This window comes from Acartia tonsa, chromosome 7 (genome assembly GCF_053477335.1).
Source record: "Acartia tonsa isolate MP-2025a chromosome 7, ASM5347733v1, whole genome shotgun sequence".
In the NCBI taxonomy this organism is placed as follows: Eukaryota; Metazoa; Arthropoda; class Copepoda; order Calanoida; family Acartiidae; genus Acartia; species Acartia tonsa.
In genome coordinates, this window is record NC_137266.1 from 4008245 (window position 1) to 4032980 (window position 24736).

The 24736-nt window shown below is 37.6% G+C and overlaps 3 protein-coding genes across 4 annotated transcripts in view; 1 reads left to right on the top strand and 2 right to left on the bottom strand.

Annotated features, from left to right (window-relative positions):
- LOC145324686 (glutamine--fructose-6-phosphate aminotransferase [isomerizing] 2-like) overlaps positions 1-24736 on the top strand; it is a 181468-nt gene that overhangs the window by 52112 nt on the left and 104620 nt on the right. The window lies entirely within an intron of this gene.
- On the bottom strand, positions 228-7710 carry LOC145324681 (uncharacterized). Its single transcript, XM_080167271.1, has 14 exons — positions 7594-7710; positions 6713-6788; positions 6053-6117; positions 5348-5429; positions 5032-5164; positions 3882-3985; positions 3398-3501; positions 2634-2797; positions 1949-2066; positions 1681-1836; positions 1253-1384; positions 989-1076; positions 842-913; positions 228-494 (listed from the first exon to the last, which is right to left on the bottom strand). The coding sequence occupies exons 1-14, from the start codon at positions 7657-7659 to the stop codon at positions 361-363; spliced, it is 1494 nt and encodes a 497-aa protein (XP_080023397.1). The 5' UTR covers positions 7660-7710; the 3' UTR covers positions 228-360.
- Pax (paxillin) overlaps positions 19205-24736 on the bottom strand; it is a 36335-nt gene continuing 30803 nt past the window's right edge. For both annotated transcript variants that reach the window (XM_080167276.1, XM_080167275.1), the window contains 6 exons: positions 24395-24464; positions 24072-24115; positions 23600-23686; positions 23115-23252; positions 20742-20806; positions 19205-19915 (listed from right to left, as the gene is read on the bottom strand). In XM_080167276.1, the coding sequence (XP_080023402.1) occupies positions 19825-19915; positions 20742-20806; positions 23115-23252; positions 23600-23686; positions 24072-24115; positions 24395-24464 (495 nt within the window). In that variant the 3' untranslated portion in view covers positions 19205-19824. The remainder of the gene's footprint in view (positions 19916-20741; positions 20807-23114; positions 23253-23599; positions 23687-24071; positions 24116-24394; positions 24465-24736) is intronic.

Below are 24736 nucleotides of genomic sequence, written 5' to 3' on the forward strand. Positions count from 1 at the left end.
CTGATTGAGATATGGCCTTCAAATTTTAATATATTCCAGTACATGTCCTCATTAGTATCAGTATACATTTTTAGCTCAAATTTTGAACTTTGAAGCATTTTGCAGCCATTCTTGCAGAAGGTAGAAGATTTGAACATAAGAAAAATTCGCTAAAACCATTTTTAGATGTTGACACCTAAGTTTTGAATTTTACATTTTACTGTACTTTTTAAACCAAAACCGTAATATTTTATTGTTGTTTTATTGATTGCATAAAAAAACGAAGAATATAAGCCATTAATCATTAAATTCTGATAACTAAGTGGGGTAAAATTGCTTTCCATAAAGTTCTCATGAAAAAAAAACACACTGTATATATGTTTAAAAAATTCTGATGATATATTCTACAAACATATTTTTTGGACGGATTTCATTACCAATATCATATTGAGAAGATACAGCATCTCTTACACTAATTCCAGTCTTAGCAAACTCAATGTCTGCTTTTCCAGTATCTAAGTTAGAAATTAATCATAATATTTCAAAAAAATTGCAGTGAAAACTTTCAAAAACATAACAAAGATTAAAACTTTTGGAATAATATGTGCATATATATAATACTTTCATTTGAAGCAAATTTATTAATTGCTGGGTAGAAGTATTAATTTCAGTGATGATTTATACATATAGTTACTAGAGTCCCTAGAGGCAAATATTAAAGAAGCCCTACTTTAGAAAATTAGATAGGAAAGAATGAAACTTGAATGATGTAACTCATGTTAAATAATTGGGATTAGATTCTTTCCCTTAAAACCATCTCACTATTAATTTTGATCTTTCAAAACATTATGATTGATTATTCCTGTTTGACTGCTTCTAGTCACAGTATAAGATTGAGTTCTGTCATTCGCATTATCTCCATCATGATCTTGACCTAAACAAAATGTTCGTTATCTAAATCTCTTTATGTTTCATTTGTACTTTATTTTCTAATAATATTTTAACTTACTTCCTTGATAAGTGAAACCGTGTTGGTGACCTCTATCTGTGTGTTTATGGCTCGGATCATCCACATCATGCATATGGTTAAGCAACATCTGAAGATAAAAATACTTTAAAGATTAAGAATCAGTCAACTAATGGCATGAACATTATTTGCATTTCTAATAGAAATCAGGCCAGGCTATCATCCGAGACTGGTAGAACAAACAAACAACTAACAGACAGACACAAACATTTATAGAGTACCTTTACTACTAACAATTTTACTTGCCTGTTCTTGATAGATCCATTCGTCGTAAACCTGACCTCCTCTTAAAAACCGTCCAGCAGAATTTAAGTTAGGGGCCAATTGATTCTTCATAGGTCCACTCAGAATCAAAGATCCATCACACAGCTGCCATCCCTAACAGTACACAATTAAAATGAAACAGACGTTACTCCAAAATTTATTTATAAAGGAAACTGAGTTTTTTTTTCTTTGTAAATGATAGTGTAGTTTAATTTCATAGCTGTAACAATGAAAGCTTTAGTAAGTAAGGTTAATAAGGTAAGGTTTATGTAATATGAATTATTAACACAGTGAAAATTTGCGTTGTTTTATTTATGAGCTAGGCCAGTGTGTATAACAAATGATTATATTGGTCAAGCCAAGTTTAGCTAGGTCACACAAAACTATTCTATTAGATGTACGTCACTTACAAGTGGTAAGATATTTTTACTGATTGATTGGCCACTCCATCCTATAATACTTCCAATTGGCATCATTGAAAGATTTATACCATCAACTGTAGTATTGAAATCTTGTTTTAGTTCTGCTAATTCATCTACTTGTTCTTCCAACTTAATGTTTATTGTCTAAAAATAATCAAGATTTTTATATTTTGAAAATTGTTTGATATCTATATAAGAAAAAGCTACCAACTTTATACTTGCAATTTATAAAAATTTCACAGGTAAAATTTCATACCTGTAAAGAACTTTCTGTCTCTAATTCATTTTTTGATATTAGAAAACTGTTGGTTGATATGTCCATGACTGCTACTTCTAATCTTTGATACAGGTCCTTTATATCTTCATTGATTATCCTAAATTTAGTAAGTTTAATCAAGATGAACGAAGTAAAATATTTTAGGGGGAGAAAATAGGAGTGGAATAGTTGCAAACTTTGTCAAACTTTTATTATTTAAAGCGTTGCTGTCTACATTTAGAATTTATCTCTCCATATAAATGTATTTTTAAAGGTGTCCGACATTTATTAAATCTAATTCTTTATGCCTTGTGTCTTGATATATATTATAATTCCAAAGTTAGGCTGGAGCAGAAATAAGGTATAACCAACAAGCGTTATAAATATAAAATAATATTTGGGAAGAGGGGGGGGGGGGGCAAATGGAAAGGTCGTCAATTTTACGATGTGTTGCCCCCCAACGACAGCTAAAAAACATGTTTAGGTTTCGTTATTTTTTCCAAATTAATTTCATTGTTGGTATAAGCTGGGCTTGGGGGCAATAAATGCTTTACCATGAACTAGAATTATTTTGAATCTCCCTCCTCCCTTCCTGAGATTAGGGGTATTCTTTGTTTTACTGGCTATCTGCTTTGTGGATTTTTGTTATTTTTGAAACCTTTATATGACATATTTTCTTAGGTACCTGTTAAGTTTCTCATTTTCATTCCTAAGAAAAGCCAACTCATTTAGCACATCTTCTATAGTCATGAACTCAAAAGGTTCAGCAGTTATAGCCATGTTCCAAAGTTTTGATGTTTCTCTGAGAAATGCTGTTTGCTGATTGACATCCCCCGTATTCCAAGGCATCTGTAACACAAAGTTATTAGCAATATTCTTAGCCTCAATACCTCTAGGCACAGCTGATATGATAGTAGCCCATGGCCAGAGATGGGTTTTTGAATCAAGAATGAAGCATTTTTTTGACATTTTTTAGACTGTTCGAAATAATAAAATAAATAGTTGTATACTCTGTTTAAATTCTATAAAGCATTTGCATAATAATGATTGATTGAACTAAGACGACAGGTCTAAAAAATGTCTAAAAAACGCAGCATTCTTGATCAAAAACCCATCTCTGTATGGTAAGTCCTATGGCATTAATATCCCAACATCCCAGCCAAAGGCTTTGCAGATGGGGGGTTGTATCCTTTCCCCTGGAAAAATCAAAGGTGGTGGACACATCATATATGATATACCCCCCTAAAATAACAATGGAGGGTTTAAGGTAAAAAGTCACAAAGTTTAAGAAGAGTGTGAAGAAAAGGGCACATTTGATATTTAATTGTAAATGGTGAAAATTCAATGCCCTTCACCCGACTGTTAAAAGTTAAAGAATCAATATAAAGATTGCACATCGATATAGAAAAGTTACTCAAAAGGTTTATAAAATAAAACAAAAATACATTCCTGTGCATAGCTGTCAATAAAGACTCCGTCTAATGTTCTATTTGTGTGAAACATCTCTTGAAGAGCCTGATTATAAACATCAAGCTTCCAGGATTCAGTTTTTCCTGAACAATTAAAAGTCATATTTTTAAGATTGTATTAATCTGATTTTCACATTCAAGAGTATTTGGTTTCGTTCAAGTATACTAAAGTATTCAAATTATTTTGATGATGTTAAGCCAACATTTTAAACAAAAAGTTAACCAATTTTAAGAAAAAATGTTTTAGTGATTAGAACTGTATTCTTGTAATAAATGATAGTAATCATCCCATGAAATTCAGGCCAAAAGATTTCCATGTTCTATCCCATATAGAAATCCAAGGACTTTAAAACCTCTTCTCTATCATATTGGAGTAAAGACCCATCAATCAGACAAATATTTACATTTACAAATCTAGAAACTCAATCTTTGATATATGCAAACTCTTTGGAATTACTAATTACCAGTAAAGTTCCGCTTCTGAACGGAAGCATTATCATAGGCCCAATGAGTAAACTCCAAAATAACGTTGTCCCAAAACTTAGTTCCAAAGAGAGCTTCTATTTCTCTAAAATTATGTATAAAGGTTACTAATAAACAACTTAAAGGGACTGTGAACGTAAATTTTTCTCATCTTAATATCAAATCTTAACATTATCTCATTCATAATATCTCACAGATAGAGCAAAACGCGCTTTTGTTTGCTTAAAAAACGGCCTTTTCCGACGATTTTTATAAGGTACGGGGAAAGGAAGAAATTTTCCGTATTATATAAAATGTGCATTAAATTGCTTTTTTCTCCCATTATAGCTAAAATTAAACTTTTTCACATAGTTCTAGATTTTTCCTAACAGTTAAGCTGGCTTTAAACATAATCCTTGCTTTAATCCAATGTATAGTTACTTAGAAATTGATAAAATAAGCAATATTTTTTTATTGAAAACAATAACAAAGCCAGAAACAGGTTTTTTATTAGTATCCAATTAACTTTAAATGGCCCATCTCTCGCCCACCTTTAATTACAAATTTGTAAATAATAAAGACGCAATATTTCTTTATAAACAGTCTGATAAAAGTGTAAACTAATTCTCCAAAGTGGGTTATTTATTGTTCAACACAATAAAAAAGGATATTATTATTTTATATAACCTATGAGATTCAACCCTTTGTAGACAGTGAGGTATTTTTTTGTCAATAATACGAATTTAAAATATGTCTTTATTACCTAATTACTACGTTATAAAAAAACGAATTGGCAATTTTATAGCATAAAATAAATCCTTAACAGTATGTAAATTGTTTCAACTATATATGACAAGTTAAATATCCCTACAAACATTATAAGAAACAAAAACGTTCAGATTTTCCCTGTTTTTTCCTTTTTCGCTCTCAAAATACCATAAAATCAAGGCATTATTTCTGGATATTTTTGTTAATAGGACATTTTTGGTTGATCAGTGTAGTGAAATGTGCTTAGTAAATGTTAAGATTTGATAATCAGATGAGAAATTTTTACGTTCACACTCCCTTTAAGATCTACAACAACATGTATTTACTTTAGTAAAGTCAGAAAAAAATATGATAGATTAAAATAAAAAGAATAAATTATGAAACCTTATCATTTGTTGTAGTGATGAATCAAGTCTGTCCTGTTCTCCATTAAAAGAGATCATAAATACATTGGTTGAATTTACTGAATCTTTCAGAAAGTGAATCATTTCATCAATAAGTTCATTGTCATCATTATCTAAATATAGAAATTAGAAATAAATAGGATGAACTGATTGATTTAAAACAATCATTTTTGAGACTCATTGCATCTACTTTTTAAGCTGAAATTATTACAAAGTATATAGGAATCTACCTTTAAGAATTAGATATAAAAGAATGGAAAGAATTCATTCAATCAACAAACATAAAAAAAAATTACTTGAATCACCAAATCCAGGAGTATCTACAACAGTGAAATTTGCACCCTCTCCTAGCCATTGGCCAACCCCATAACTTGTGTCCTAAATAAATTAATATTTTTTATGGTTATATAGGATCTTTATTCTCCCTATTATCTTAGCCTCTGACAGAGCTAGATGGCCAGGTTTTCATGGGTTGTTCTCCTGTTAAAAAGAATATAAAAGATATCTGACTAAAAGCCAGTCAATGTAATATTTTGCTTCATGCACCCCTTTATAAATCAACAATTGTTCTATGATTATTAATTAGAAACTTAAAAGGGCTACAATTAATTTTTACTAAAGCTAGAAAATCAATTATTCCTCGGATTATTTACTAATGATACCCAATAATCTGTATTTGACTTTAGTTTTGTGCTATAATAGAATATTGTAATACTTTGGCCTTGTTAGATCCCCTGTTGAATTCAAGTGCTCAACAGGATTACACATATGAATGTCTAACTAATCATTATTACATAGATCAATTAGTTAGAGCCTTCTATCTTTACACACAGAAAATGAGAAAAACCTGACACAAAGTCTGGTTTAGAACAAAAATATTTAGTTATTTCAAAGAATTTTATGTTACTCTGATCACTCTTCCAGTTATGAATTAAGGATTAATGTTCTATACACATTACACAATGTTAGTGTATATTATTTAATTTACATAGTCAATTCACCTTAGTACAAGAATCAGTTCCATCTCCAACCTCGAAGAGACAGTCATCACTATCAGGAGAACAACCTTAACAATTTCATTTGGGGGCATACCTCAATGCCTTACAAGACAACCTAACCCTTTCTCATTTTTATGGAAATTAGGTGTCATAGATAGGGTAAGGAGTAGGTTCTTTCTTTTTCTAAATACTTTTAGAACATTTTTTGGCTATATAGATTAACTTAAAATGTCTTAAAAACAAATATCAAGAATTTATTAGATTTTGCTTTTGAAAAGAAAAAAATGGAAAAAACAAAAAGCAAACTTTTATTTTTATAAATTTGTTTTGCTCTGTAAATTTCTCAGTTCATGATTAAATATTTTAATTAAGAAAGTCATACATAAATATTTAAATATGTCATACATTAATATTTTAAATAAGTCATACATAAATAATTTAAATAAGTCATACATAAATAATTTAAATAAGTCATACATAAATAATTTAAATAAGTCATACATAAATATTTTAAATAAATTTTAAGTCTGTTTTAAGTTACCCATTTTCAAGAAACGCGCGGTAAAAAGAATTATCTTTTGGCTGATGTTTTTATGCGAGACGGTTTAATGCTGCAATTTGGTGTGATTCGTTAGATGTCATTTATAATAAAAACTAAATTACCTAAAAGAACATTAGCAAGACTAGACTTTCCAGCACCAGTAGCCCCCAAAATTACCACTCTCGGTTCAGGAAGCTCCTTTAAAAAAAAATCATATAATTATTTACTAAATCAAATTCCTAAATTACAACTTTATATACATACAATTGACATTCTGAAGTCAAAAATAAAAATAAATAAATAAAAATAGTTTAACAATTAAAAAAACTATGCAAAAAGGCAACAAAGCTTTAGGGAGGGAGAGCGAGATTGTGGTGGTTTTAAATATCATCCTAAATTTCTAACCTAAGATTTTAGGGGGGTAACTGAACTACACTAAAACAATATTTTTAAGAGCGAAGCTTTTCTATAATTAGGGTCGGTCCGTACGTCCGTCACAGAGGGATAGCTTTTTTCGTTAATTTAGGCATGTTAGAATTGTCCTGTCGATTTCAAACTTTGCATGGTGATTCCTTTAGTAGTTAGGTACGATTTATTACAAGAATGTCCGTACGGTCATTTTAAACATGTTGATTTTTTTACTTTTTTAACAACAAATTTTTAAGTGATCTAATCATCCAATTGATCTGATTTTTGATATGTTGATTCCTGGGACAACAAAGTATAATGTTATAAGCGAAGCAACTCTATAATCAAGTCCTAAAAATTTGAGTATGCCCATAAACATTATCCTGTATCAAACAGTTATTCAACAATTTGCTTACAATTTTGCTTTGACTCTAATTTAAATTATTTAGTTCTGACACTTTATAAGTGTTAATGGCCGTTTGTCCTACCGTTTCAGTGCTTCGCTTTTATAAATGTTGTCATCCTTGTTTAAAAGGATTTAAAGTGAGACAAAAGTATAGGTGCATTCTTCTAAATTTATACATACAACGCTTACCTCAGCTAAGCATCCATTGAGAGATAATGTAATTAGAACTGATAAAAGTATTTTAAGAAAATACATTCTAATGCAGCAGTAAAGTAAAACTAACCGAGTATCTATAAGCAGGCAGGGTATTTGTATCAGGTGATAAAGAGCTTATATAAAGTGTTTCCATGCCATGTTGTAAAGTTATCTTTTAATGAATGAACAAGCTAACAAAGCTGGTATTGTCCATAGGTAGTATAAGAAATAGATAGTCATTAAGCAGAGGAATATTTTTAAAAAATTTAGAAGCATATCCTACTATATAAAGTATAAAGTAGTAAGGTTATTTTGTCTATAGCTTAAGATATCGCTAACAACTGAACCGATTAAATTCTTCCTTAAAGAAAAGCTTTTTAGGACATTTTGTCATATTTAAGTCTTGGAATGGTTGTAGGCTATTTTCTGTTTTTTTTTCTATCAATTTGAGTCCGAACTGAGCTCAACACCCTTGCCTGCCTAGTTGCAAAATTAAAAATAAAATTTCTAAGAGAATAACGCCAACAAATCATAGACTTTAACTTCATTTTAATATTTGAATATAGTTTTAAAAGGTAGACGAATTAGCGCATATCTTTGTAATGCAAGGTAAGATTATGATAAATGACGGACGTACAGACAATTGTACTGTACATCCTTTCTTGAAATGCTATTATACTAAAGTTTTAATTTAAGGTGCAAAGTCTAATATTTTTGTATAACTTGAAAAGTTTTAGTTATTTTTAAAAAGATAAGGTTTTTATTAAACTATAATAATTATGAATTAACATGTATATTTTATGACACTTTTAAAAAATTTAAATTTCATAACATAATTTATTTCATGTTTCTGCTGTTTGGAACCTATTCCTTAACCCACAATAGTATCAAAACATACTTTTAAAAAAGGGAGAAGGGGAACACTAATCACTCCCCCCCTCCTCCCTTTATTTTTTAGTAAATCCTTAAAATAAAGTAACAGGATGTGTGTTTGTATGTCTGTTTGTACAGAATGATCTTGCTAACCGCTGAACCGATCGAGTTCTCCTTAACAGGGTAGCTTCTCATAGGTCTCGGGAAGGTTTATAACTATTTTGGGAAGGGTACCACCACCCTCCAAAGATAAATTGGCCCTATAAAAATATTACCCCCCAAAAAATATTTAAAAAAAAACTAAAATAAGAAATTGGGGTTGAGAGGGGGGAGCGATCCTTCCCTGCCCCCCCCCCCCACACACACAAAAAGTTATCTTTTTCTTTATAAATTTAAATAAAAAAATGGGTTTTGTGATTTAAGTCCCCTCTACTCAAGTGCTCCTAGAGGCCTCCAGGGGGCGTAGCGCTAGTTTTAAAAAAGGGAGGAGCTGATTTTCGTTTGATTGTTTATTACTTTATGCGGCTAGGAAGGGTATAAAGTCGCCAACCTCAAATTTTCAATGTAAAGAAAAGTGAGGCTTCAAGTGGCTTAGCTTTTCGGATGGCTAAATTTTAAATTTGTTGGCTAAGGCTTCCAGTAACTAAACTTATTATGCATATATTAAAGTCACACGGTTGAGGCTATCTGGGTGGCTGAGGAAGCCGCTCGGCTGATCTTTAGGCCGCGCTGCTAACGTAGCTGTAGCTGCGAGCCCTAAACAATAAAATTGCTTGTCATTGAATTAAGACCTGGATTAAATATGTTTTCTGCGACGGTGGAATTTTATTATAAGGAAACATATTTTATAACTAAGCAACTTGTTTTAAAGATTTACATTTAAATAAAAATATAAACTTGTTGTCCTACTTTAAAGAAAATAGGGATTTCAAAGTTTAAAATAAAATAGAATAAAGTTTCTGAATGTTTGTCTAGAAAATAAAATAAAGCTTTTTTCTTTTATATTTAGTTTCTCCCAATACAAATGTATTTTATACTTATCAAAGTAGTAGGATGTGTGTCATTCGTTGTGCTTCTTCTTTAGTTGTGTAACTGTGGTATGCGGCAGCTCTGGACCATGCAGAAACCAAGACATTATAGTGATGCTACGCACCTAGCTAAATCCTGTTATTCTACAATTATAAAGCCACCTGAAAATATGTCAGATAACGGTACTGATTTCATCTCTCAGTTGTCCTGCAAATGGAGGGAGGGGTGTTACCCCTCCCTCTCCCATCTTAAGCACCGGAACCTTCCCCTTCAACCACCAAGTTATCAGCACCACCTCAACCCTGAGGATAAAGGATCTAAACCTGCCCTCACCTGATAGAATCACCCCCACACAGACTGTTGTTGTCACAAGTAATCATCAAACCTTCCCTCTTTAGGACCCAGACCTACCACTCAACCCCTCTATGCTTATCTACCTATTGTGCTGCTCCATGGGCTATCCTGCCTGCCCCAGACAGGGATAGCCATCTACCTAACCATTGCAATTATCTATGTTGTACTGTATGATTTATCTTTAACTATCTTTATTCCTAATCCATATGTATTTATATTATGGTTAACTGTATTCTTAATTCCCCCCACCCTTTCCAGGGATGGGGAATCATGATTGCCCAAACTGACTATTGTATATGTATTATAATGCTTTTATGTTATGACCATTTATTCCTATCCATGTAGTTATTGTTTGTTGTATATAGCTTTAGTATCCTTTAACCCTTCAATAAAGTGACAACTGAAATAGATGTTGATTCTTGTCTAGTGAATGCTAGAGAAGCGTAGCTTCTCTATAGTAAGGTGTCCACGTCTGTTCACACTGCCGTAGTCTTTATTCGAACTCTGGTGTCTGCCATTTACCCTAGGCGGATACCACAACTTTTGGTGACAGCTGTGTGAGATTACGGCGAACCACAAGTGTAGAGCAGACGCGCATCTGAGGCTAAGGTACTCCCAGCAGTGAAACTGGCAAAACTGACACAAGCAACCTGAATTACCCACCCTGGACAGCAAGTCTAACTCTGCATCCGGCAGTTGTGGAAGTGAAACTTGACGAAGAACCGCGAGAAGCGCCGACATCTAACGGAGAATTGAGCGCTCAAAAGGCTGAAACAGGCCTGCGGACCGGCTGAAACAAGCCAAATAAGTGTAAACGGCTGAAAATAGGCCAATTTTACTGCAAGAGATAGCAGGATCCGAACCAGTGGCGCTAGCAGGACGGGACATTCCCTGCCGCCATCAGCTGGATTTGGATAAGCGGCGCTAGCAGGACGGGACATTCCCTGCCGCCGATAGGCTGAAACAGGCCACATAGCTGCAAGCGGCGCTAGCAGGACGGGACATTCCCTGCCGCCGATAGGCTGAAACACGCCACATAGCTGCAAGCTGCGAGCCAACATACGAGTGTAGTGCACCAGAACAGAGAAAAACTACGTCAACTCCAAGTATCCTGAGAGGCTACAACGCAGCCACCCATCTAGAAAAACAGATATTAGGTCACATTGCAGGGATTACCACCCTGGTGTGATGGCTAAACAATAGATTTATGAGCAAAGCTTGGCAAACAAATTGTTGTGTTGTGATAAATCTAAAAATAGAACAGGCTTGGATTTATTGTGTATTGTGATAACAGCTAAAAATAGAACAGGGTTAGTAAACAAATCTGTTATGCAATTGTGATAAGGACAAAAATAGAAGCTAGATGTAATATAATAAAGACCCTGATATACAATCAAATCACCTCAAGCCTATAGCACAACAACAATACACCCCTTATTCCAAGGGAAAGGGAGGAGCCCCTCTCCATTGAAGGCAAATACAATCAGGGTGATATAATAGATAAGCCTAGGATTAAGAAGAAAAGGCACTATTACACCAGCACACAGTTACCCCCCTCCCTCACAGGGGGAACGGACGGAGTTACCCCCGTCCCCTCACGCGCTCCCCCCTACCCACACTAGACTAAGTCCGTCTGTAGTGTGGGGCTAGCGACCGGGAACACAAAGCGCCATTCACGGGTAGCGCAACAGAGTGCGGAAAATATCATAAGTCCAACGGACAAAGCGGACCAACGAGAGAGCGAGTTGAGGGACAAGTGCGCGTTTTATCTGTGTGCGCGGATTGACGGTGCGTAAGCGCGCTGCACGGAAAGGAGATTTCACGCACACACACACACACCCACACAGGAGAGGGGCCACTCTATAGCATACAACAGAGATATTTTTTTAGGAGAAAAACTTGCAAGCTCCTCCCTCCCTGTCTACAGTGTGATAAGGAAAACTAAACCAGTTCCTTAAACCCGCTCAGACCCTCAACATCTCCTAGCCCTGCCAACCCTACTTCAAAGCTGAGTGGTTAGTGAAACAAATATATGTATATATAAATACCCAAGTGATAAATAATGTTGTTTTTTTTGTATCATGGGTACAAGCAAGTGAATACTAACCTCACCAAACAACACTGGAAACTGATATGGTAACTGAACGAAAGTACGCCCACCCTGTGGACATAGCCTGACTTGCTGCCCCACACTGGGCAGTGGTGGTGTGTACCTGGACCATCGACCCTCATAGTTGTGAACTATATACAGAGGAAGCGTGATTTTTTTTGGAGCAAGGAGGAAAAGCTAGCTAGCTCTGGGGATATCCCTATACACGTATATATATATATATGGGCGTGTAGCCATGTATATATATAGATAGCCTACCTATCCATATATCTACTAGCGGATACGCTCCTAGAGACATCTGTGGATGCCTAACATATTCCCTGTTACCTTTAAGCTAAGATCCGCTGGTTACCACAGAAATCAAGAGCTATACTGGAAAGGAGAACCACTCAGGCTCAACAGTTAAACAAGACGCTGGCACCAACAGACCAACCCCCTGCTACTTATCATGGGGGCGCGCCAGCCACAGAAACTCTTGAGCCAGGAGGACCGAGCCTACGGCTACGTGGACTACCACCCTAATTACACAGCTATAGTATTTATACTAGGGGTGAGCCGGCTCGAACCTCCTTGCGGCGCGGCTACTCTACTCTGCTTCTATATCTACAAGATACTACTTCTGTTATTACTTTGGCCTACTGTGTTGAGTACAGCGAACATCAAACACATGCCAGGTCACAGACCCCTGGTCCCTGAGATGCCCTTGTCTGGAAGGGTGACTGAATGTCCGCTGCACAGCTCCTGTTCAGTTGGTGCTCAACGTACGAGAAATAACAATACTGGACTGGGGATTGCTGAACCTGTAGGTGTCCTCCTGGGGGTGTTGAACGATGCAACTGAGCCTAATGAGAAGGTGACAAGCTTCAGAGACTTAGTGGCCAGCCCCAAGATGGACACTACCACCAGAACTGAGACTCCAACGGGGCCCAGCCCCAGGGCCAGTACCACCTGTTTCTGGGGTGGAAAGGTCCTCCCTGGCGCTGGCCTCACCAAGCTGGAGGATGGGGAGCTGTCCCAGGGGAATAGACTCTTCACCCAGATGCCCGACGCGTACCTGGGGGTGGGGGAGCCGCCACCCAAGCCTCCCTGGGAGCCCCCAGGCATGGAACGACTGGGGACCGGCCTAAGGATGGGGACTGGTGACCTGCTGCAGTGGAAGACTTTACCCAGCACGGAGGGAGCAGGGTTGACCAGCAGCAGTGAGGCTGTTCCCCCACACTCCAAGACCAGATGCCGCTACTCTGTTGAACCACTGCACATGTCCCAGCCAAGTTCCCCCATGCTGCTGAAGATGGAGGCCCACCAGGATGCAGAGCTCCAACCAGGGAAGTCAATAAGAAGGCCACCCCTTGCCAAAACCAGAACCACCGCAGGGGCTCCCCACCAGCAGCTGACGGAGCCTGGCAGGGACGCAATACCAGCTGGCAACTCTGGCCCAACTCAGGTGGCTACCAACAGTCTGCTGACAGTCCGGAATACAGTTCAGGCTACCATCAGTATGGCATCTTCTGGGCCTTGCTGGTCCACCTGTGGGTACCTGTCCACACACTGGCCACAGGTACCCCCCAGAGATCATAGCCCCCTTTCCGACTGGCACCATCAACGGCCTTTGCTACCAACCACCTGGCATACCCAGAGGCAGGATCCCTCATGTGGAGAAGCACCTGCAGAAGCTAAGGCCGAGGCTGGCCTCGCCACCCAGGGGAGGAGAGCCGCTGTTGGATGGAAGGAACCTGTGTGTATGGGGAGGAGGCGGAATGTAACCAAGGAGCCACCACAAGCAGCCCAGCACCGCCTGACCCCTAGTAGGGGAGACCCTGTTTGTCAGCTGGTGCCCCAACTGGAGGAGGAGAGACCTGGCAGGTTGATACACCCTGAGGAAGCCGGCCTGATGGGACCCAGCTGGACGAAGGGGCGCTGCCGCTTCAGCGGCCACACAGCCGCCAAGTGTAGAACCGGTTGGGACCGGGCAATGAAGAAACACCAGGCCGCCCAACAACCTGCATGCAACCAGTCTGCCACCCAGGTCCACCTGGAGGGAGATGCCCAGCCGTCACCCCAACTAGCTGCCGCCGCTGGGGCCGCGGCTACCCAGGAGTCTGTGTCTCAGATTGGGACCATGGTGGCCAGGATCAACGTGCTGGGAGGAGCGGCTGAACCCAACCGGGTTGGCCTGGACCTCAGCCGCAACCACAGGGGACCGGTGTCCGTAACCCCTGTCACCCCCAGCAAGAGCCGAGGGGCGCTACCCAGCGCCACCGGGACGGTGTACGAGGAGGCCCTGGCGGCCGCCGAGTGGGAGAGGCAAGAGGCGCTAGCCAGCGAGTCTGAGTCGATGTATGGGACGCCAACCGGCGTCGCCACCTGGAAGGAACGAGAGGTGCTTCCCTGCACCACCAAGCTGATGTCTGGGGCGACAACCGTCGCCGCCACCTGTGAAGACTGGGGGGTGCTATCCAGCGCCCCACGCTGGTGCCTGGGGCGACAACCGTCGCCGCCACCGAGAGACCTGGACCCCTGTGAAGACTGGGGGGTGCTATCCAGCGCCCCCACACTGGTGCCTGGGGCGACAACCGTCGCCGCCACCGAGATACCTGGACCCCGGAATGAGCCCGCAGCCCCAGAGGAAGGGGTGACACCCGTCACCCCCAGCCAGCCAGAGCCCCCAGCCAGCAGGGAGAGTCCAGCTGTCCCTCACCCTCAACTGCATCCAGCTGTCTACCTCCCTCAACCAAGCCAGGGTAATTGTATTGCACTGGTGTACCAGGAAGTTTGGGCTGGGCCAAACTTGCCTGCGCCCCCTGCATCTGCCCCAGGAGCCAGGGTATCAGCCATTACCAGCCAAACTGAAGAAGCTTTGACCGCTGCCTGGGGAGTAACACAACTAGATGCGCCAAGTGCCAAGCCTAACCATAGAAGTAGAGGATCCCCAACAATTATGTCTACCCCAGATGGAGAAAATGTGCCTGGACCCCTTCAGGCTAGGGGAGGAAATCCGGAGCCTTGTGCCTCCAGTCCACCAGCAGCAGTGTCCGTTGATGGGCCTGTCTCCCAGCCAACTAGAGCGGAGCCACCCTTGCAGATCCAAGACAGCCTCCGGCATAAAGGATGGACTGTTACCTTTCCCTACCCCGCAGGTCGGACTGCCATGCACCACCCTGCCAATGTCCAGAATGAGCCTGAAGGAGGCAACGCTCCTACAGTATGGCAACCACCACCTGCCCGCGTTGACAGAGACCCTGGAAGCCGAATGAACCTGACCAGCCCCGAGGGCGAAGAAACGGCGCCTGCATCCAGTAGCCAGCCTGCCAGCAGCAAGGTGACCAACACGATGGAGACCACCAGCCCAGTGGAGAAACCTGAAGAGGTGTATACCAGGCGGCTGTTGGTCCAAGCCCCCTCATGTGCTGTGCCACCCCTGGAGGTTGCCAGGGTGGCCTCAGAGGTACACATCCAACGGCCAGAATATCCAACAGGACCAGCTACTCCAGCAGATATAGCCGATTCCGTTAGACCTGGGGAGGGCTGGAGTCCACCACCGTCCAGCAACTGGTATCCTGGCGGACCCATTCCACAAGGACAACAAACTGAAGGCCGCAACCACTGTCGGAAGTCTGGCGGTGCAGACAACCCCTCCAGCCTTCCGAGGGGAGAGTTGTGGTATGCGGCAGCTCTGGACCATGCAGAAACCAAGACATTAAAGTGATGCTACGCACCTAGCTAAATCCTGTTATTCTACAATTATAAAGCCACCTGAAAATATGTCAGATAACGGTACTGATTTCATCTCTCAGTTGTCCTGCAAATGGAGGGAGGGGTGTTACCCCTCCCTCTCCCATCTTAAGCACCGGAACCTTCCCCTTCAACCACCAAGTTATCAGCACCACCTCAACCCTGAGGATAAAGGATCTAAACCTGCCCTCACCTGATAGAATCACCCCCACACAGACTGTTGTTGTCACAAGTAATCATCAAACCTTCCCTCTTTAGGACCCAGACCTACCACTCAACCCCTCTATGCTTATCTACCTATTGTGCTGCTCCATGGGCTATCCTGCCTGCCCCAGACAGGGATAGCCATCTACCTAACCATTGCAATTATCTATGTTGTACTGTATGATTTATCTTTAACTATCTTTATTCCTAATCCATATGTATTTATATTATGGTTAACTGTATTCTTAATTCCCCCCACCCTTTCCAGGGATGGGGAATCATGATTGCCCAAACTGACTATTGTATATGTATTATAATGCTTTTATGTTATGACCATTTATTCCTATCCATGTAGTTATTGTTTGTTGTATATAGCTTTAGTATCCTTTAACCCTTCAATAAAGTGACAACTGAAATAGATGTTGATTCTTGTCTAGTGAATGCTAGAGAAGCGTAGCTTCTCTATAGTAAGGTGTCCACGTCTGTTCACACTGCCGTAGTCTTTATTCGAACTCTGGTGTCTGCCATTTACCCTAGGCGGATACCACATAACTACGTTATTTTTGTCTGTATGTCTAAATTTCTGTCTTTCTGTAAAACCTTCTGAGATGGGTTTTTATAAGTGAATGCCGCGTTTTTTCGACATTTTTTTAGACATATCGATAAAACGCGGCATTCGCGGATTTAAACAGAGTATACAACTATTTATTTAATTATTTCGATTTTGTTGGTACGGCCTTCATAAAAGAAAAACAAATTATTACATTTTTGCTACATATTAATTTATGCATCTTTTTAGAGCTGTATTAGACATTACAAATGGCTAAAATAATAATTCTAAAATTTTGAATTCTTAAGTTGTTTACTCCGTTTAAATCAGCGAATGCCGCGTTTTTTCGACATGTCTAAAAAATGTCGAAAAAACGCGGCATTCACTTACAAAAACCCATCTCGGAAAAGTTGGGAATTCCTTTTCACCACCATTACTTTACGCCCCTACCCTTCCTCTTCTTCCCTCCATTGCAATGGAGTGTTTTACACAATGCATTGAATATCAACCAATGGTAACGGCCAAGTGGCAGAAAACAATCTGCTAGCAGACAAAAAGGTAATTGAAAAAGGTGGGAAGGTAGGTAACTGTATATACATCTTCTATACTATAGATGTGTTTTCTCTCCCCTTTAACTTTCATTTCTTTTTTCTTTGTCTTCCTTTTTAAAATTTATCAATGTTTGTCAATTATTTATAACAGCTTCGCTACTTTTTGACAATGGCATAATTCTTGTTTTATATTTTAGTAGTTTTTTTTCATGGCTCTCCAATCATTTCTATACTATCAGCCACCATTTGCTTTTGTAGAAAAGAATCGCTTTTAAATGTTCAGAATGGAAAACATAACAAATACTTATGAAATATACTTTCTCTATTATACTGCAGAAATAAATTCTTGGATACAAATCAAGAACTTTATTGTTTCATTTATTATAAAGGGCTTCGCCCTTAGCATAAAAGAGGATTATCAAAAATTTATTTTATTTTTAAAATGAAATTTAAAAGATTGGGATAAGATAATAATTTAGAGACGCTTCTCTATGAATTTGTTTCCTAAAATTTAACATGTCTTTGTAAGTAAGTCCCTCAGGTTGATTTTTGGATGTCATTTGGATAGAAAAAGATAAAAATATTATTGTTACTTGCACGGGGAGCAAGTACTTTAGGAATAATTGTTTAAAAGACGACATTTAAAGGTTCCATCATCAAATAAAACATTAAAAGTAAAACGTTATTATTTAGTCAAAAATAATATCATTCAAATTTGGTGTGGGTCAATGGGTATAGTTCCTTTCGTGGCAACGCAAGGGGGGCTCTAACACTGCGGGACCGATTGCCTAACCCTTGGGGGCAATCACCTAACCCAATATAACCTAAAATAACCTATAAAAAGCCATTTTAAAATACGACGAATCGCCCCTTAAGGGGCGTTGCCACGAAAGGACTATTCCCTTTTTTCTGACAAAAATCTCCCTAAGCAAATGAAGAAAACTTAATATTGAAGACTAATTTCTGTTAATGTTAAGTAGGTCTAATATGCATTTATTTTTTTATCCAATAAAAATACGCACTGTAGTTTCGGTTTTCTTTTTTTATCAAACGCGACGCCAAAGTCAAACAAGCGCAATTTTTAAAACCGAAGCTTTTCTATACTTAGGGTCGGTCCGTCCGTAACGGATAGCTTTTTTCGTTAATTTAGTCATGTTAGAATTGTCCTATCGATTTCAAACTTTGCATGGTGATTCCTTTAGTAGTTAGGTACGATTTAGAAAGCGTAGCAACTCTATAATCATTACCAAAATTTCCGTGCGTTCATCCGATTGATCTGATTTTTGGTATATTGATTCCTAGGACAACAAAGTATAATGATATAAGCGAAGCAACTCTATAATCAAGTCCTAAATATGTAGGTATGTCCATAAACATTATCCTGTATAAAGCAGTTTTTCAACAAATTTACTTACAATTTTGCTTCGACTCTTATATGTACATTTATATTCTGATTATTAAGTTCTGACACTATATAAGTGTTCATGTCCGTTTGTCCTACCGTTTCAGTGCTTCGCTTTTATGGATGTTGTAATCCTTGTTATATAGATAAAAACTTACAAAACTATAAGTTTTTCAAATTTATTTTCTTAATACTACATATTAAGTAAAGTATGTATAATATTATTAGTACAAAAATGTTAATTTTCATATCAAGCAATCATTAAATGTGTACAAAATCTAAGGCAAAAATTGCGTTTTAAATCTCAATAACTATAAAAAAAATTCAAAATACAAAAACAAAAAAATAAAATTTCTAACAAACTTTTCTGTAAAAAAAATCATCCAAAATCTTTTATAAAAAATCCCTTAAATTTTCTTCTAGAAAATAAATGCTCTTCTTATAATTAAGAAAATTCAAATTGAAACTTATTAAAAGCGACCAAAAATGCAAATAATTATATTAAACTTATTAATACAAAATAATTAGTAACATTAGGTACATAAGTTGGTACTTAAAATCTCAGAAACTTCTATAACATACACAAGTAACATATTTAACATTAATATACTATTTCTAACAATTTTAGTGAAAAAAGGATTTTAAAAAATTATATAAAAAGTTTGGCCACATGGAGTTATCTAAGGCATAATATGATTATATTTTTAGAACACATCTACACTTAAAAAGGTTTGTTCGTACATCCACAAAAATCCTTTTAGTTAAAAAAAATTATCATGGTTTTCTTTAAATATTTAATAAAAAAATGCATTTGCTTGTAAGTGTGCTCTTCTTGTAGACTAAAAGGGATAAATTATATTTTTTTTTATGAATCTCAATAGTACAATTAATATATAAAATGTATTAATACTTTAGCAAATGTATGCATGACTATGTTTATGTTTTAAAGACACGAAGAAATATATTAAAAGCTTTATTTTTGATGTTGCAGTTGTTTTAATTTGCTAATATGCAATATTTTATTATCTAATCTTAAAAATGGCAATGAAAATGACCTTAAAAATTGCGGTAAAAATTTCCATTTTTCTTTGTCATTACAGTTTAGAGGTTTATTATGATATGAAAAATGTAATATCAAGTTAAAATTTACGATTATGATAGGTATTCAAAATTTGATGAAAATTTTATTCATTTTTTAATATAGTTAAAATTATAATCCTTGGGCATGAGTTGATGGATTAAATCCATATCTTTCATAGTTTAGAAGACAGTTATCCAAGGATACAAAAATATAAAGTTTTAACTTATTTGTTTTTCAACAAATAAGCGCAAAAACCGACGAATTTTTATTTACGTTTCCGTGGAAAACCTTACAAGAAATGAATACTAGCCCATGGAATCTATACTATAAGGTTTGAATTTATCCGAACAATCTGTCAAAGCATTCATGACAGTAAGGTTTATCCCCCTGCTCCTTGAAGGTCCCCTTGTTCAACTGCTTCAAACAGAAACTGAAAAGAATTATCATATCATTAGAGTAAAACACTAGAAGAAGAAAAGGTTAAATAACTGTATCTCCCCATCGCAACTACCTTGTGCAACCATTCTATTGGGACATTGAAAATTATCCAATGGTGTCGCTTAAATTAACACAGCCAAGTAGCAGAAAATAATTTAGAAGCAGACAAAAGAGGTCTTGAAAAAAGGAAGGGAGGTAGTTGTTTGTATATACGTCTATATTCTATACTATAGATGTATATGAGTTTCTTGATGGTTTGATTGAATTTAGATTATTTTTTATCCTCCTTTTTCCCAATAAATTCGAATATAAAGCAATCTTAAATTGTTAGGTGCGAATACTCTAGTTCTTAATAAATTGCTGACTCTCGGCTGAGCCCTACACTATCTATGAGCACTACACCCCCATTTATGAAAATATTTTTAGGGACAATTTCTCCTGGCAGGGTTAAGTGACTCTCATCTAAATAGGTAAAATAAAAACTGCAAGGGACTTTTAAGATTTATTTATCAGCTCTTTTTATCCTAAAATATTTTATGCAAATACGTGAATAAAATCTGTTGTATAAAATAAAAATGTTTCTCGTATTCATTCGAATCCGGTGGATAGGAACCGGTTCTCATCCATACGAAAAAACTATGTCTAGCATCGTATTATATCCAGCTTTGTACGAATATAAAAATGTACAATCATAAGATTAATACCAGTTTTTTTGGCCCATGCCTTTGGAGCTAAAATAAACTGGTTTTAATCTTATAATTGTACATTCTATATCCGCGGAAAGCTGTTTATAATACGATGCGAGAAATAATTATTACCTGCAAACAAAATGCTCAGGATGAAATTTTCTAAACATAGCTGTAATGCACCGACCAGATATTGGCTAAAAAAAAAATATTAAAAAGATGTGAAAAGAATCTATTTTTATGACACAAAAGAACAAAATTAAAATTTTTAAAGTGCCCAAAGGCTGGAAAATGTAATTTTGAGGTTTATATTAAATATAAAATTTAAAATATGAAAGAATCTTTATTCTTTTGTTAAATTCATGTTATTTGTCAATCTATTTTGCTTTAATTATCTATCTATCTATAAATTTGACCGTCTCTTTATGTATTTCTATTAAGCAACTGTATAACTTTTGAAAGTCAACACACTAAGATCCCCGCAGGGCGTGGTAATGAGTCTCACAGTAAGGATGTATCTATCTATCTACCTTATGACAGCCAGCACACAAGGACCCCCGCAGGGCATGGTAATGAGTCTCACAGTAAGGATGTGTCTATCTATCTATCTATTTACCTTATGACAGCCAGCACACAAGGACCCCCGGAGGGCATGGTAATGTGTCTCACAGTAAGGATGTGTCTATCTATCTATCTACCTTATGACAGCCAGCACACAAGGACCCCCGCAGGGCATGGTAGTGTGTCTCACAGTAAGGATATCTATCTATCTATCTATCTACCTTATGACAGCCAGCACACAAGGACCCCCGCAGGGCATGGTAATGTGTCTCACAGTAAGGATGTCTATCTATCTATCTACCTTATGACAGCCAGCAAATAAGGACCCCCGCAGGGCATGGTAGTGTGTCTCACAATAAGGATGTGTCTATCTATCTATCTACCTTATGACAGCCAGCACACAAGGACCCCCGCAGGGCATGGTAGTGTGTCACACAGTAAGGATGTGTCTATCTTTCTATATATCTACCTTATGACAGCCAGCACACAAGGACCCCTGCAGGGCATGGTAATGTGTCTCACAGTAAGAATGTGTCTATCTATCTATCTACCTTATGACAGCCAGCACACAAGGACCCCCGAAGGGCATGGTAATGTGTCTCACAATAAGGATGTGTCTATCTATCTATCTATTTACCTTATGACAGCCAGCACACAAGGACCCCCGCAGGGCATGGTAATGTGTCTCACAGTAAGAATGTGTCTATCTATCTATCTACCTTATGACAGCCAGCACACAAGGAGCCCCGCAGAGCATGGTAATGTGTCTCACAGTAAGAATGTGTCTATCTATCTATCTACCTTATGACAGCCAGCACACAAAGATCCCCGCAGGGGCATGGTAATGTGTCTCACAGTAAGGATGTGTCTATCTATCTATCTACCTTATGACAGCCAGCACACAAGGACCCCTCAGGGCGTGGTAATGTGTCTCACAGTAAGAATGTCTATCTATCTATCTACCTTATGACAGCCAGCACACAAGGAGCCCCGCAGGGCATGGTAATGTGTCTCACAGTAAGAATGTGTCTATCTATCTATCTACCTTATGACAGCCAGCACACAAGGACCCCCGCAGGGCATGGTAATGAGTCTCACAGTAAGGATGTCTATCTATCTATCTACCTTATGACAGCCAGCACACAAGGACCCCCGCAGGGCATGGTAATGTGTCTCACAGTAAGGATGTGTCTATCTATCTATCTACCTTATGACAGCCAGCACACAAGGACCCCCGCAGGGCATGGTAAAGTGTATCACAGTAAGGATGTGTCTATCTATCTATCTACCTTATGACAGCCAGCACACTAGGACCCCCGCAGGGCATGGTAATGTGTCTCACAGTAAGAATGTGTCTATCTATCTATCTACCTTATGACAGCCAGCACACAAGGACCCCCGCAGGGCAAGGTAATAAGTCTCACAGTAAGGATGTGTCTATCTATCTATCTACCTTATGACAGCCAGCAAACAAGGACCCCCGCAGGGCGTGGTAATGTGTCTCACAGTAAGGATATCTATCTATCTATCTACCTTATGACAGCCAGCACACAAGGACCCCCGCAGGGCATGGTAATGTGTCTCACAGTAAGGATGTATCTATCTATCTATCTACCTTATGACAGCCAGCACACAAGGACCCCGCAGGGCATGGTAATGTGTCTCACAGTAAGGATGTATCTATCTATCTATCTATCTATCTTATGACAGCCAGCACACAAAGACCCCCGCAGGGCATGGTAATGTGTCTCACAGTAAGGATGTATCTATCTATCTATCTACCTTATGACAGCCAGCACACAAGGACCCCCGCAGGGCATGGTAATGTGTCTCACAGTAAGGATATCTATCTATCTATCTACCTTATTACAGCCAGCACACAAGGACCCCCGCAGGGCATGGTAATGTGTCTCACAGTAAGGATGTATCTATCTATCTATCTACCTTATGACAGCCAGCACACAAGGACCCCCGCAGGGCATGGTAATGAGTCTCACAATAAGGATGACCATCATGTTCAAAGAATGCTCCATCATCAAATGTTGTGTTGCACTCTTTGCATACAAAACATCCTGGATGCCACTAAAACATAATGAAAACGCATTATTTATCTACTTAAAATCTATCAACAATGGCTATGTCAAACTCTTTGCATTAATGTATAATTAATTAAACGTTATGTTGAACTCTTTGCAATCATATAAACAACCAATATGTCACAAAAACCATAGACACATATTGTGCTTCGCTCTTTGCATATCTCGACAATTTGCACTCTTCGTATAGTACAAACATTAAAATACATATATATTCTGAAGAATTCAAAAAAAATAAATTTAATTTAAGACCATAAAAATGTTATTTAAATACAAATATGCATAGATAAATAAATAAATATATAGGTATAGTTTTATAAAAAAGGATCTTACCTGTTGATTTAATGAAGAAATATAATTCTCAGTAATAGGATTCCTACATCCCCCACACTTAGGGGCAAAGTTGTTGAAGTAACAGGTCTATAATATTCATTTTATTTAAACTTAAGATTTTATACAGTTCTTTATGTAAATGTTTGTTTCTTTCAACTTAAATTGTCTAGGTATACCCTCCCTAATTATTCTTATATTCTATTATCTGAATATTCAAATAATAGTAAAAGTAAAATATATACATAGAGCTTCACAAAACACATTTATTTTAAAAATTATATTGATGATTACGGTCCGGGGGATGGAAAAATGTCCCAAAAGTTTTATAGTAACAACTTTGGAACTTTTATTAAATTGTGATTGGTTGGTTCATCAAGTTAAGTGTCCTACCACTAATCTTAATTTACAGAAGATTGTCTTATCCCCTAACATCCCTAAAATTTGAATTATTTAATAGAAGTTTAAATGATTCCTTGCAGTAAGCAGAATCTCCTTTCTCATGGAATCCCTCTTCACCTAAAATATAATAAATATAAAAAGTCATTTGATTGGGCCAATAGAATCTCAGGTGGAAACTATCCAAACATATAATTTTGGTATGAAGGGGCAGTTTTTCCAATTTATTCATATTAGTCAACTTTGAATACGTTTCTGAATAAAAATCTTTGCTTGGTGAAATTATATAAACCAATAAAATAATTGTTCGTATTATTAGAATAAAAATTTACCTAAAAACATGAGCGAAATTGTAGGAAAGAATCCAACTTAAATTTTCAAAATAAAATTTCCGCTTACCCAACTGTTTTCCACAACCAGAGCATAGAAAATGTTCCGGATGCCATGTGTTGTCCAGGGCAGAAATACACTAGACAGAGAGATAAATTAGAAATATACTAGACAGAGAGATTAATTAGAAATATACTAGACAGAGAGATTAATTAGAAATATACTAGACAGAGAGATTAAATAGAAATATAATAGACAGAGAGATTAATTAGAAATGTTCCGGATGCCATGTGTTTTCCAGGGCAGAAATAAACTAGACAGAGAGATTAATTAGAAATGTTCCGGATGCCATGTGTTGTCCAGGGCAGAAATAAACTAGACAGAGAGATTAATTAGAAATGTTCCGGATGC